Source organism: Nelumbo nucifera, chromosome 4 (genome assembly GCF_055504915.1).
Source record: "Nelumbo nucifera cultivar China Antique chromosome 4, China Antique-T2T, whole genome shotgun sequence".
NCBI lineage: Eukaryota > Viridiplantae > Streptophyta > Magnoliopsida > Proteales > Nelumbonaceae > Nelumbo > Nelumbo nucifera.
This window is the reverse complement of record NC_142652.1, coordinates 58,099,475-58,115,631: the sequence shown is the minus strand read 5'-3', so window position 1 is coordinate 58,115,631 and position 16,157 is coordinate 58,099,475. Positions and strand designations below refer to the sequence as shown.

The following is a 16,157-nucleotide window of genomic DNA, read 5'->3' as shown; positions in this document are numbered from 1 at the left end:
GAAACCGACCGATTCTGTTAACTGCTTTTTCGATTCAGTTTCAGTCGATTCGGTTTCTCAATTCTTTTTGCTCACCCCTAATGTGAGGAATAGATATGGACTCATTGGTTTTTTCTCATTTTTTTTCGTTAGCCGGATTCGTTCATTATGTACTTATATAATAGCCATATGATGTTTTTTATGGTTCAAGATTAGATTTGATCAATGCAAACTCGATTCCGTGAGAGTCATACTATAATGACCTCAAAGTCGGGATGGATAGTGTAGGCCCATAGGGGTGTAAAAGGATTGATCCGAAGTCCAATTCTATATTCTCTTATACAGATTGTCCCATTTTAAATCTTCAAATTTGATCGGATCGTATAATAAGATCCAATCAGGAATCGGATCACCCCTATATATTTATGCTAGTTATTTATTTATAAATATATTATTTATATTATATTATTATAAATTTATTATATTATTTATTTTTTTTACAAAACATATGATAAAAATAATTGAAAAGATATTTATATTTTTTTTGTTTTTCTTTATTTAAATTATTATATTATATTTTTCTTTTAATAAGTTATTTATTTTTTTAATAATCAAATCAGATCTTCATTGCCTCATTGAATTTATCTTTGGTTTTTTTGATAGATGACACCATGGGGCTTTGTTTTATTATTATTGATGGTATAGGGAAAATTGTATGGATGCAATTTGGATCGGGTTGGGTTGAATAAGTGTTCAAATCTGATGGAACCAAACTCGGATCCGAGCCCAATGCAGTCAAAATTACCCTAGAGACTTGGAGAATGGAGAGCTTTGTTAGGGTTCTCACGGAGTGCCCCAAATGAACCCGTTTTGGGGGTTCTGTCTTGAGTTCTAGAAGGTGCTCACTTGACCGCCACAGATTTATTTATAAGCGCAAAATTATATAAATAGAAGGGGAAGGGAGTAAATCATTTCTCGCTCTGCGTGGTCGGGTTCGAGCTAAAAAATCCTCTAAAACCCTAGAACCTCTAAAACCCTATACCAATCGTCTGGAGTTAAGGGATGGCGACTTCAGTTCTTCTCAGGTCTTTGAGGCGTTCAACGCCTTCTCTTTCTTCTCGTGGATGCGTAAGTTTTCTTCTATTCGCTCTCTACATACGTTGATTCTTTGTTTCTCTCATCTTTCAGTAGATTTTGAGATGTTGGTGCCTTTTTTCCTGAACGTAATCCTCTTCTTTGGTGATTGAAACTCTATCTTTTGTATTTATAAAGGCTTGGGTTGCGTTCATTTCTGGTGATTGCCGCGATCTGGAAGTTGGTAGTCATGTAGAGGATTGAGATTTATGATCGTTTAGGTTGCAGATACAAATTTCGGTGCTATGGGTTAATTGTTTGAGGCTCTCAATACATATAGATTTGATCTGATTATGTTATATAATTTTTGCCGTGGTATCCGTCTTTCTTTTATTTCCGCCGTGGTTTTTCTGTCTTCCTCCACTTGTGTTTTACAACATATCATGTTGTGGGGTTTTACTTGTTTGGTCCATTTTGGTTTTATCTTGAATTTCTTACTAGTCTCTGGTATGATTATCAGTTTCCTTTTGAGACTTTAATAAGCTTCCGCTCGTTTACGTTGGTTTCGAAAGAAATAATTTATGATGCTGGTTTTGAAAGAAATGGTTTGTGTACTGCGTCATGCTACCTGTCAATTCAGACTTCATAGTTGAGGAGAAAATTGTTTTTGCTTTTGCTTCTTACTACACTTTGTTGCGATGATAGTGATGTGGATGTCTTGGTAATTGTGCGTTCCAGACCTGGATTACACTTGTGTGCCAAATAAGTGTAGCTTTATGATCTTTTTAATTATTCTTTCTAGGAAGATATAAGTGTCAATGCCATGCCATATTTTGTTTCATGAAATCATGTATTTTGTATTTTCATCTTGGCTTACTTGCTTTTGATGCTAATTACCCTTTAGCAAATTTGATTTCTGTACTTTTACATTTTATTCTGTTGTCCCATTTATTATGTTCGTTCTTGCATTGCAATTGGTGAAAATGCATGTTAAAAGAAAAAGGTAGAAATCTCTAGGGGTGACGGTTGTATTTTAAATTCTGTTTAATGAGTTACCGTTTCCAAGAAAAAAGAAAAAGGTAGAAATAATGACCATAAGATTTTGTAATTGGTTTCATTTGATGACATCTGTGCTTGGTCTGTCTCATGGCATCATTATGAAATTTTACTAGTTGGCTGTAATTATTATGGAATATTAGGCTTGAGCTTTGTATTTATATATCTAGTATTTGTGTTGTAAGTTTTAACTGGTCTAATGAATAACAAAGAAGCTGGCAATGAATGATTAGATCTAATTTGTTGTGATTTTTATGATTTTACTTCTTAGATGTCATTGTATGCTTTAAACTTCAGAATGCTTCAGTACCAATTATGAACCTTTCAATTTATGGTTGCTTATTGCAAGCAAAGGAGTGCTGCAGCTGATTTATCTGTGTTTTACCATTAACAACAATATGTATATTCTTCTAGGGCCAAATTTCTATGAAATTAAGTTGGTTCTGTATTAATGTGCTCTTCCATATTGTGGGTGCCTGTTGCAGTGGACTGGCAATGCCAATGTGTCGTGGGCCAACTCTCCTTTGGGTTTCAAATTGGCAAGTTTGTGTAGACCATTCAGGTGCTTGTTATGGGTTTTGGCACTGCAATATTTTTAATTATTCTCTAATCTTGTCAACTGAAGAGATTTTTGTTATGATCCAGCTCAAGACCTGCCGGGAATGATGTTATTGGTATTGACTTGGGAACCACCAACTCATGTGTTGCAGTCATGGAAGGAAAGGTAATTTTTTTCTTGAAACATTTATTAGATTTCCTGGCATCCTGAAAGTTTAGTCTGTTTTGGTGGATCTTTCTGTAAATGCTACTTGCATTGATTGCAGAATGCAAAAGTAATTGAAAATTCTGAAGGAGCTCGAACAACACCATCTGTGGTTGCCTTCAACCAGAAAGGTGAACTTCTTGTGGGAACTCCAGCCAAACGTCAGGCTGTTACAAACCCAACAAACACAGTTTTTGGAACTAAGCGTCTTATTGGGAGAAGGTTTGATGATCCCCAGACACAGAAAGAAATGAAAATGGTTCCATACAAAATTGTAAAGGCCCCTAATGGAGATGCTTGGGTTGAAGCTAATGGACAGCAATATTCACCAAGCCAGGTTGGGGCTTTTGTTCTGACTAAGATGAAAGAAACTGCAGAATCGTACCTTGGAAAGACTGTTTCTAAGGCAGTGATTACAGTTCCAGCATATTTCAATGATGCACAGAGACAAGCAACAAAGGACGCAGGGAGAATTGCTGGACTAGATGTACAAAGAATTATTAATGAGCCTACTGCGGCAGCACTTTCCTATGGCTTAAATAATAAAGAAGGTCTCATAGCAGTCTTTGATCTTGGTGGTGGGACTTTTGATGTTTCTATCCTTGAAATCTCAAGTGGTGTTTTTGAGGTATATTTTTCCCTTCCTCTGGTTGAGAATTTTATTCCTGTTTATTTCTCTCAACTAATTCCCCTACTTTCAGGTTAAAGCAACCAATGGAGACACATTTTTGGGTGGGGAGGATTTTGACAATGCCCTTCTAGAATTTTTAGTCAGTGAGTTCAAGAGAACTGAGGGGATTGATCTTTCAAAAGACAGGCTTGCTCTGCAAAGGCTTCGAGAAGCAGCAGAGAAAGCTAAGATAGAACTGTCATCAACATCCCAGACTGAGATCAATCTGCCATTTATCACAGCTGATGCATCGGGTGCAAAGCATTTGAACATCACGTTGACCAGATCAAAGTTTGAGAGTCTGGTGAACACTTTGATTGAGAGGACCAGAAACCCATGTAGGAACTGTCTGAAGGATGCTGGCATATCTGTCAAGGAGGTGGATGAGGTTCTTTTGGTTGGAGGGATGACACGTGTTCCCAGAGTACAAGAAGTAGTTGCAGAAATCTTTGGTAAGAGTCCAAGCAAAGGGGTAAATCCAGATGAAGCAGTTGCTATGGGAGCTGCAATTCAGGGCGGTATCCTTCGTGGTGATGTCAAGGAGCTGCTTCTCCTGGACGTCACTCCTCTGTCACTTGGTATTGAAACTCTGGGTGGTATTTTCACCAGATTGATTAACAGAAATACAACCATTCCCACAAAGAAGAGTCAGGTTGGTCTATGTTCTGCATTTTGGCTTCTCAGAAAATTTTGATGGATTGTTTATTATAGACATTGAGTTTGTTTTTAAAAAGTACCTTGGTTCTGTTCATTATAATAGACATTGAATTGTTTGTTTTTAATGTACCTTGGTTTTACCTTACTGCATTACTACAAATTAGCTTTTGATCTACTTAACTAGGTTAGATGCATGCCTGGCTTACCCATGGGGAAAATGTTGCCTACTATAAGGACTAGAAGACTGGTAAAGAGTACTGGGTTTATATGTTTGACATTCAGCTCAAGGCAAACACTTCAAGGGTAGCCACCTGAAAACTTGATGCCTCTGAAGAATATTACGTGCTTGTATCTGAGCTTTAACGTATGCTCATGTGTTCTGCATTTAGCTTCTCAGAAAATTTTGATGGATTGTTTATTATAGACATTGAGTTTGTTTTTAAAAAGTACCTTGGTTCTGTTCATTATAATAGACATTGAATTGTTTGTTTTTAATGTACCTTGGTTCTACCTTACTGCATTACTACAAATTAGCTGTTGATCTACTTAACTAGGTTAGATGCATGTCTGGCTTACTTATCCATGGGGAAAATGTTGCCTACTTTAAGGACTAGAAGACTGGTAAAGAGTACTGGGTTTATATGTTTGACATTCAGCTCAAGTCTAACACTTCAAGGGTAGCCACCTGAAAACTTGATGCCTCTGAAGAATATTACGTGCTTGTATCTGAGCTTTAATGTATGCGCATGTGTCTGAGAATTAATGTTCTTCGTGATGGATTGATTGCAAGAATGTGAAATGGCTCTCTAAAGCTCTTCATATGTACCCGATTTGTTTATGTAATCTTTATTCATTTATATGCTTGTTGTACTTGAAAATTTACTCTTGTTGTGCCTTCTTTTATACTAGTAATATTTGTTAAACGTTTTTCTTAAAATTCAAGCTTAATGCCTTGGGCTGACTGTTGCTTTTGCTATCAGGTCTTCTCTACAGCAGCTGATAACCAGACTCAGGTGGGTGTCCGAGTGCTGCAAGGTGAGCGTGAAATGGCAACTGATAACAAGCTCCTGGGAGAGTTTGAGCTTGTGGGTATTCCACCTGCTCCAAGGGGTATGCCCCAGATTGAAGTCACATTCGACATAGATGCCAATGGTATCGTCACTGTTTCTGCAAAGGACAAGGCCACTGGGAAAGAACAACAGATCACTATAAGATCATCTGGAGGGCTGTCTGAAGATGAGATTGAGAAAATGGTCAAGGAAGCAGAGCTCCATGCGCAGAAAGACCAAGAGAGAAAAGCCTTGATTGATATCAAGAACAGTGCAGACACAACGATCTACAGTATAGAGAAGAGCCTTGGTGAGTATAGAGATAAAATTCCAGCGGAGGTTGCCACAGAGATTGAATCTGCTGTGTCAGATTTGAGAAATGCCATGAATGGTGAGGACATAGACGAGATAAAGTCAAAACTGGACGCCGCAAATAAGGCTGTGTCAAAGATTGGCCAGCACATGGCCGGAGGCTCTGGTGGTTCTTCCTCCTCTGGGTCTCAGGGTGGTGATCAGGCTACTGAGGCAGAGTACGAGGAAGTGAAGAAGTAAAGCCCTAGAAGGCTACAAGTGACTTTTATTCTTGGGTAACCTAATTTCACAATTTTCTTAATGTGTTGAATGCCTGTAACAATATTAGCAGTTTTTTGTATCTCGACGGCTGGGGGTTATTAGAACTTTCCCAGGCATTGGAAATTGCGGATGCAATCGGAAACTTGTTCAATAGATGGGGCTCATAAATGGCATGTGGTAGCTGGAATTTATTGATTTAATTTTTCTTTCCCTTGATCAGCTAAATGCATGGTTGCTGGAAAGCATGGAAATATACACTGTTTTTATCTGCCTTTCTTTGGCCGTGGAGTTGCATTCATTGATGGCGCTTGGTTTGTTCAATTCCAGTTGGAGGAGCTTCGTCATCTGCCTTTCTTTTTAGCGGAATAAAATATTTGAGGGTCTGTTGGCCACAAAACCATAACATCAACTGGATTTAGGGTCTGATATCAATCATATAAACCACCACCCCCTCCCCCCAGGTAAAAGCCTTCCCTGCAAAATATAAACAATTACCTATGGAAACGGAAAACGTTGATGGTTGATGTAATACATCAATATTTTTTTTTTTCAAATTCACAATTTATACATGTATGTATATATTAAAACAAGAAAGTCTACAAATTTTCTCTTTTGAATTTTATACTTTTTTAATTTTATTTCATTTTTAAAACAATTAATGCACTTTTTCAATAACCTAAATTATCACTTCTCTTAAATTACCTCCCTAACCTTCTCTAAAATTATCTTGTCTCCAAAATTATATCTAATTTTTATGTATTTCTAAAATTATTTTTAATTTATTAGAGTTTTCTCTTAAAGTATCTCTAATTCTTATTTATCCTGTCTTTTATTTTTTTTATTTATATTTAAAGAAAGTTTGGATTAAAAAAATTTAAGAATTATTTAAATATTCAAATAAAATTATATAATAACTTTATAATATTTATTAAAAACACAAAAAATAATTTTTTATTTTTACAAAATGTATCATGAAATTATGTATTGACAATTTAAATTATGTTTTATTTTCAGATTATCAATTTAAATGTTTTTTAAATATTTAATAATATGTAATAGCTTTAAATAAATAAAATTCAAATAATAAAAAATTTTAAATATTTTATAGAGTATTTAAATATTTAAATAACTAAATATTTATCATAACTAGATTTTAAATAGTTAAAATAACGAAATTATGTAATAAATTAAAAAAAAACTCTTCAAAGTAGAAAAATAATTATAACATAATATTGAAATTAATTATAATTTAATATATTAGAAAATCAATAATGAAATTATGTAATAGTAGTATAAATTATGATTTTATGGATAATTAAATTTGATAAATAATTAATATTTTAAAATTTAAATATTTTACATATTATTTAAGTATTTAAAGCATTAAATATTTTAAATAATAACTTGGTTGAATTAGGAAATTTTTGAACCAAAGTCGACCTAAAATACTAGAAAACCAACGAACTCGGGTTGAGTTGATTGGGTTTGTCGGTTGCACCAGTTTGATGAATAAACCTAACAGAAATTAATTATTTTATTTTTGTAAAAATTTATTAGAAGTGGTATATAAAATATGAATAATTATTAATTATTTAAAAAGTTAAAAAATATAAAACCATAGTTGTCAAGGCGATTAGGTGAGGCTAGGGGACCATGGGGCGCCCAGGCGCCTAGCCACCTAGGCGACGCCTAGGTGATGGAATCTATAAATATATTAATTTATAGATTTCTATACTTTCTAAAGGACCTAAACTATTTTATAAGGTATATTTGTTTACCAGCTACAAATTGTACTAAGCATAATCAATAAAATCTTTCATATAAGTATAATTTTCATGTGAAAACATAAAAATTAAACATTTGAATTAAAAGAAATAAAAAATCAAACAAGTGGGCTGATAAAAAAATATGCAATCAAGTAAACTAGTAAAGTGAGAGAAAAAGTCGATTAACATGGCAAGTTTCAAGTTGGCAACACTAAAAAAGTCGACTAACATGGCAAGTTCCAAGTTGGCAACACTAAAAATGTAAACTAGTAGATAGTACTATACCTTTTGGATGATTGAGTGTTGATCTTGAGTATTCTTTTTTCTACAACTTTAGTTTCAATAAGAAAATAAATTAAAAGAATTAATTAATCAATAAAAAATCAACCTTATCATTAATAAATGGAAGAAGCACTACAACAAAAAATATTCATAAGAATTCAATGCATACCTTGGTTGATGCTTGGTACTTTAAGAAATAATAAGATGAAACTATGAAATTTAAAGTCATTAAACCATTAAAAAATAAAAAAGCATAATAGCATATAATGAATAAGTATAAAACTAAACTATAAATCATCATTCATCTCCAATTCTCCACAATTCCACAAAAAATAAATATAAAGTTTAAAACTTCAAATGTATCATAGATAATACAATCCTTGAATGCACCAACATCATTAGCACCATAATCAACATTTTCATCCTCATCATCATCATCATCATCATCATCATCATCATCATCATCTTCTTCAATATCAATATCTTCTTCTTCATCTTCATTATCTTCCATACCATTGTCCCATATCTGCTATTCTTCTTCTTCTTGAACAATTTTTGCCTTTATCTTGTCTTCTAGACTCACCTCTCCTACGACCACCTCTACCTCTACTTGGACTTCCACTTGCATTTCCACGTCCATGTCCACTTCTCCTTGGCCTATTCGACACCCTTCGAGGATTTTAGATGCTCTTAATACTTTATCAACTTGAGTTCATATAAGATCACACCCTTTATGGACCAAGTCATTTGAGGGGTCTTTCCCAGTCAACCACTCACTGGTTTCATCTACATTATCAAAGCAAATAGGGTCAAAATGCTTTGGATTTGCACGTCTTGTTGTAAATCTTTCTCGGAAGCATTAGGTTGTATTGAACAAATACAAGATCATTGAGCCTCTTCTGATCAAGCCTATTCCTCTTTTTTTTTGTATGAATCTACATTCACAACAAAATAAGAAAAATTATAAAAATAAGCATCTTAAGTTCTTAGCTTTCATAAATAATTTTATTACAAAATCAAACATTAGGTCCATTACTTAGAACTTATATGCTCAAAAGTGCTCCAGTTGCGCTCATAAGCAAAAGAAGTGCATATAAGACTTAATATGCGTAATGCAATACGCCTAAGGTTTAGGGTGCAAAGTCCATAACTATGCCACCAATAAGCTAAAATAGAAAAAAATGAATTAAAACAATATAAATTTAAAATAACCGAAATAAAATATAAGTTTCAAGAAAAGAGAGCTTATATTACTTGGTTGCTTCATTTCGCGTTGCCTAATTGCTAATTCTTTAGACAAAGCACCACGAGCATGTTTATACTCTTCCAACTGATAAGAGATCTTGTCTTGAATTTCAATATCACTGACCATTCTCTTAATGCAATCTAGAAAGCCCATTTCAAACTTTCCAACCGATGCTTTATCTTGTGCTTTAGCCTTATAATAAAGGGTTGGATTAAGAAAAAAACCATCAAGGTGCAACGAATGTTGCATCATATTAGTCCAATGCCTATAAAAAGTGTCTAAAATGGGTTTATATTCCCTTTCTTTCCCACTAAAATTTTCTTTTATTTTTTTCTCTTGTTCGCTCCATTTCATAGTGGGTTTTTCCACACATTGTGGGTTTTTCATCACCATCAACCAAATGCAAAACCTCCACAATCGGTTGAGCAACCAAAAGAGCAACTCTTACATTTTTCCAAAACCCAACAGAACGAACAGTGCTTGATGCTCTTAGTCCATCTGATTTGTTAGCCCATTTACTGTTGTTCCACACATCACCAACAAATAAAGCACGCAAGGGCTCCTTGAAAGTATACAAACTCTGTAAAGTTAGAAAAGAGGTAGCAAACTTTGTGACCGCACATCGTACAATATATCTTAGAGTTCTCCATACTGTATCTTTTGACAATCTTGTCAATGTAAGTAGACTAGGATAATCCTATTATCCTTTTCGATCTATCTCTATATAATCAAAGACCCAATATATAGGAGGCTTCTCTAAGATATTTCATGGAGAATTGCTATGAAATCCACACTTTCACCGTAGTTAACATTCCTACATCATTCCCAATGAGTAAAATGTGATTTACATACAGAACCAAGAACGTAACCTTATCTCCCACTGTCTTCCTGTAAACACTGGGTTCATCTGGATTTTGCTCAAATTCAAACTGTTTAGCGATAGGGTCAAACCGGATGTTCCAACTCCTAAAAGCTTTCTTAAGTCCATATATGGATCGGTTGAGTTTACATACCGTGTGCTCCTGACCTGTAGCTATAAAACCTTGAGGTTACTGCATATAGATATTTTCAGTAAGATCTCCATTCAGGAACGCGGTTTTGACATCCGTTTGCGAAATCTCGTAGTCATGGTACGTTGCTACAGCTAACAGGATCCTAATGGATTTAAGCATAGGCACAGGCGAAAAAGGTTTCCTCATAATCAATTCCCTCTTTCTAAGTGTACCCTTTCGCCATAAGATGAGCCTTGTAGGTCTCTACTAGAGTTTAGAATCCATTGGTCTCCATTGAGTCCATCTCAGCTCTCATGACATCTACCCACTTTAAGGAATCTATGTCTAATATAGCTTTCGAATAAGTCATGAGATCTTCCTCAATGGTTATGGCTTCCACCAAGTAACTTTCTTGGTCATAGCCGTAATGAACTGGAGGCCTGGAAACCCGGGTAGATCTTCTAGGTTGGTTATTTTTTGGAGCTGGTGGGACATCTCCCATTACGCCTGGGCTCTCCTCATTAAGAACAATTTCTGGGTGATGATTATCCAAGATGCAATCTTCCTCTAGGAAGTGGGCATTTCGACTGCAAATCACTTTTTGCTCTTTTGGATCATAGAACAAGTAACCTACAAAGCCTTTGGGGTAACCTACAAATAGGAAATGACTGGTCTTGGATTCCAATTTGTCAGCACTAGTTCTTTTAACAAGTGCTAGACAACCCCAAATCTTCAATTGTCTTACACTTGGTTTCATACCAGTCTATAGCTCATATGGAGTTTAGGGCTGTTCATAAGAAGGCCCAACCCGACCAAACCGACCAACCCGGACCGACCCAACCCGAGTCGGCCGGGTTTTCATCAGCACGGGTCGGTTTTGAGTTGTGCAAATTCCTAAACCAATGATTCGGGTCGGTTTCAGTTTTCACACAAGAAAACCGAAACCGACCCGGACCGACTTAGTTCCTAGTTCAAACATGAAGTTCCAAAGCCCATTAGGCCACCTAGTTTTTGAATGGTTGCAAGAAACTTTGGATTAGTGAATAGTGATTAATGAACAACTTTTGTGATTAACTTTTCATTTAAATTTTGTCATAGGAGATGGCTGAAATGATGTTCAATTTATGACTATTTTTAAAATTAGCAAGATTTTATCACAGGGATGAACTTAGAACCGAAACCGACCCAACCCGACTCAAACCGACCAGGTCAGTTTTGCTTAACACTGGGTCGGTTTCGGTTTCTATGTCAGGCAACCTGACCAGGTCGGGTCGGTTGGAAAAACCACAGCAAACCGACCTAACCCGACCCGTGAACAGCCCTAATGGAGTCTTAGGAACGGATGTAGGTAACTCTAAGTGGACGAGAAGTGGTCGAACCATATATAATAGAGTTCGATTTCTCCTCTCTGACACACCGTTTAATTGTGGTGTAGCAGGAGGAGCTAGTTGTGATACAACCCCATTTTCTTTTAAGTAGTCATTGAATTCGTCAGAAAGATACTGACCGCCTTGATTTGATCGAAGGGTCTTAATTTCTCTCATTAACTATTTCTCGACTTCTTGTATGAACTCTTTGAACTTTTCAAAGGATTTATGACCGCTATCCGCAAGAGTACGGAGTCGTGCAAGTAATATAGTAAGGAGTACAGAATCATTCCCACGAGGAATGAATTATTTAGCCACCTATTAATTTCTTCTCAACTTGTTTAAAGCAATAATCAATTGGGTTTGCGAATTAAGGAATTTAAACTAGCACTACTGATTAAGGAAATTAAAGGACAAAATGAGAACTTGAACCAAATCAATAACAAAGTTGCTAGGGAATAATCCTATCACAATCATCAAGGTTCAATCATCAATAAAATCTCACGAAGGTTGTCATATTACATAGTGTTTCCTAAAAGCACTAGTCGATTAGCTAAACCTATGTTCAATTAAATGGAATTGCGATCAATGAATTCTCATTCTTTTAATCGATATCCCCTTTGCATAAACACAAGCTATCAATACACCTATACGGAAATCCTATCAACAATTGATATCTCTACCTAATTATTTGCTGAATAAGTGTTATTAGTTCCACCTCAATTATCATCTCTCGATGCATAATCTTGATCAAGGAACGATTCATTGGTGATCAACCAATGACACATAATCAGCACAAATAACACAATATAACAAGAACCTCATCGGTTTTATTAATGAATGAAATTCAATGCATGATCAAGCATTAGTCTCTAACAATAAAAACCTAGACCTTCATGATATAATTAAGAACAAGCAAAATACCCTAATTACTTTCAGATCAAACCACTCTTAATGATAAGAAGAGTCACTGCATACAAGAATTGACAGAACCGATTCAGCCCTCAAATCTTTAAGCTATCCTACTGAGGTGAAGTCAGTCTTGGGTTGGTGAAACCCTAATCTATGAGCAGCCTCTCTCAAGCGCAGCCCACCCTATCTCTAAATGACAAATCCTATATCTCTATCAGAATTTACTCACCAAAGATGCATTAAGAACAAGAATTCGCAGGTCATCAATTCATGTATGAATGATTGCTAATCGAACCATGCAATTTATCTCTAAAATGCATTCAGTCCATTTCTTGATTAAATGTCTAATTACCTAACTCTTTCTCAAGAAATTAAAGTAATCATAGATGCAAGAACAATTCGGCCAAGATTGTTCTATAAATTAAAACCTAATCAAGAATCCCAAGAACAAATCATATTCAATCGGATCTGCTAAAAATTAATTACAAATCAGAATTAAAACTCATCATGGTTCGCATAAAGAAAGAAAGAAGTAAGATTCAATAGAGAAACCTCAAGAAACCCTAATCGAATCTAGGTTAGCAAACTGCAAAACAAAAGAGGAAGACAACTTATGAATCTTGCATCAATCTTCAATCTCCTTGCTGTGATCCTTCTCCTTTAGTTCGCATTCAGCAACCTCCTCCTCTCCCTAGCAATCTTCTTCTTCAATTTTCTTTTAGGGATCGAACTCCCATCTCTTCTCTTTCTTTTCTTTTTATATTCTTCAAGTTCTCATGTGTGTGGGAGAGTGGTGAATTCCCAGATGAAAACTTGCAGGCTAAGGAATTGCTCCAGCACGTCAACAGTCCGGTTGTAGATAATTCGGGCCCGATTTTGACATCGATTCAGTCCGTATCTATCAAAACTCAAAACATGAAAGTTGTATAACTTTTCCTTATCTTTCCAACACATCTTGAATCATCTCAATCGGAGTCCGTATGGAAGAGTTATGCCCAAATTACCACGCGGCGCCGAAACTATCTAGAATTACCCGCTTAGCCTTCTTTTCCACTTAACGCCTCCTTTCATGTCCTAAATCGAAATATAAGAATAATGAGTCCATTTAGGTACTAAATAAGTATAAAAGACTACATATTAAGAGATAAAAATATGATAATTTTCATTCTCATCAATTTAGACTTGTCTCATTAGGCACACGTAACCATATCGAGAATAGTCATCGGTAAAGGCTATGAAATAAACGTGTTGGTTACATGTCCTAACATTCAGGGGACCACATACATCAGTATGTATCAGGTAAAATGTGCTTGTAGATCTTTCAGGCTTTCCCGTAAATGGTCGCTTCATCATCTTACCCTAAAGGCAAGGTTCACAGGTTGGAAGATCTTCTATAGTTAAAAAATCCAAAGGACCATCATTTACTAACCTTGTGATACGATTTATGTTGATGTGGCCAAGTCGGTAATGCTACAGGTACGTGGGATTAACTGTATCATGAGTTCTCTTCTTGGGGATTATTTCTGACATAGTTTCGGTAATGTTTGTTTGTAGAGAAGGATGGAGAACATAGAGACTATTCTCAAGTTCTCCGTATGCGAGGAATTTGTTATTCCGTTTAATAGTAATCACATTACTAAATAAGATAGAATAACCATCCAAACACAATTTTGAGACATGAATCAATTTTTTTCTTAAATTATGTATGAAAAGAAAATCTTTAAGTACAATTGTTCCTTCTCTGAAAACTAGTTCTACAATTCCTATGGTTGTAGTTGCAACTGTTACAGAAGTCCCCAAGTAGAGCGTCACTTCTCCGTCACTCAGTCTTCTGCTTATCTTGAACCCTTGCAGTGAGTTACACACATGAGTTGAAGCCCCAGAATCAATACAACAGGAAGCAGAAGTGATCAACAAATTGGTTTCTATGATAAAATATTTGAAATTACCTTGCTTCTTAGTCTCCAAATATTGAGGACAGTTCCTCTTCTAGTGGCCGGTCTGTTTGCAAAAGTGACAGACATCTGATGCTTTGTCCTTCTTTTGATTTTTTGGTTTGCTAGTCTTCTTCTGAGGCTTTTTCTTTGCCCTCCTCTTCTTCTTACCCGAATTGCCACGTTCAACAAGCATGGCTATCGGTTTATCCTTCTTGATCAGTTCTTCAGCCCTCTACAACATATTGTTGAGTTCTTGAAGGCTAACATTTAGAGCTTATTCATGTTGTAATTCATGATAAACTGATTGAAGGAGGGAGGAAAGAAATTTAGGATGGCATCAACCTTGGTGACATGATCTAGCCCTGACCCGAGTGCCTCTAGTTCATTAATGTAACCCATAATCTTGAGATAATGGTCATGAACCATCTAGCTCTCGGTCATTTTTGTGGTCATGAACAACTTCAAGACCTTCTGACGAGTAGAACGATTATACTCTTTATACATTGTCCTCAGACTATCCAAGATATCCTTAGACATTTCGATCTGATCGAAGTATCTCTGTATCGGATTGTCGAGGGAGGCTATGATGTAGCACCGGACAAGAGAATTATTATCTTCCCATTCTTGATATTCCTTCCTACGTGCCTCAGAAGCCCTATCACCTGGATGATTTGGAGCAGGGTTCTAAGCAACGTTGTCCAATTTTTCAGACGTTAATACCAACATAAGGTTACGGTACCAGTCATCATAATTTGGGCCCTTAAGTTTGTTATCGTCCAACATCTTGGCGAATTGTCCATTTTCCATTTCTGATAAAAGGCAAGGCAGATTATTAGTCCACAACCTAAATTGATTCATGTTTTCTACATAGATATGGCTTTTAATCTATGTTCCATTTTCATTTATTCATCTCTGAGATTTCCCTCCTATCTTAGTGACGGAGACTACGTACTATGTCTCTGGAAATGTGGGAAACCACATACAGTGCATGGAGTAAACTGTTTCAGCTACATAACCCCACCACCTTTTGTGAAGGATCTCATCCACTCATTTTATGAGTATTCACTTTGGCCTCTATTAGACAAGGTTCATAACCATTTTAGGTTAAACCTTTTTGTCTAGTAAGTGCTCACCCATCATGTTCGTGAACGCCAAGGTACCGTTGAGAGAGTCTTCCATTTTAGGATAGACCCCTCCTACATCGGTCTATGACGCCCCTATCATCTCATGCAGCAATCTAACTGATTGCATTAGCAGATGGATAACCCAATTTTATGGTGCATCTCCACCCACCAATACAACCAACCTTCATACTAATGAAGGAATGCCTTTAGAGAATTCATCATATGAAATTCTCTATCACATGCACTTATATTTGATGGAGGGAACGAAAACCCCCTAGATCTTATTTAGGTCAAACCAAAGTGCCTCCCACTAGCTTTCATAAAGCCAGATTCAAAGTGGGCCCAAAACAGCTAGGGTTCCGAGGTGTTCCTCTTGAGGAGAAACTGAAGTGGGCCCCACTGAGAAATGAAGATCATCCAATGATCTTAAGGAAACCATGGTAGTGATGTGCATTCAGCCATGGTGTTCAAAAGAGCCACTATCGAATCAGCATGGGCCAAGTGCTTATGGCCCATGTTCGTAGCACATCACACATCCATACATTACATGCATGAAATTCATAATTGATCCAATCAATTAAATAACTGTAAAACCCATAAATAAAGCCCATTTAATTCCATACTATTACCAATTAATATTATCTAGGTATATGGGCTGAACTACAAAAAGCAGTATGGCCCATATAGCAATTATGCTAAATTGGGCTAAA

At 36.0% G+C, this 16,157-nt stretch overlaps 1 protein-coding gene across 1 annotated transcript; it reads left to right on the top strand.

The window, feature by feature from the left end:
* Window positions 1–800: 800 nt before the first annotated feature.
* On the top strand, window positions 801–6,021 carry LOC104589571 (heat shock 70 kDa protein, mitochondrial). The gene is made up of 6 exons (XM_010247919.2): window positions 801–1,107; window positions 2,595–2,671; window positions 2,755–2,833; window positions 2,934–3,500; window positions 3,574–4,194; window positions 5,180–6,021. The coding sequence occupies exons 1-6, from the start codon at window positions 1,042–1,044 to the stop codon at window positions 5,798–5,800; spliced, it is 2,031 nt and encodes a 676-aa protein (XP_010246221.1). The 5' UTR covers window positions 801–1,041; the 3' UTR covers window positions 5,801–6,021.
* Window positions 6,022–16,157: the final 10,136 nt, after the last annotated feature.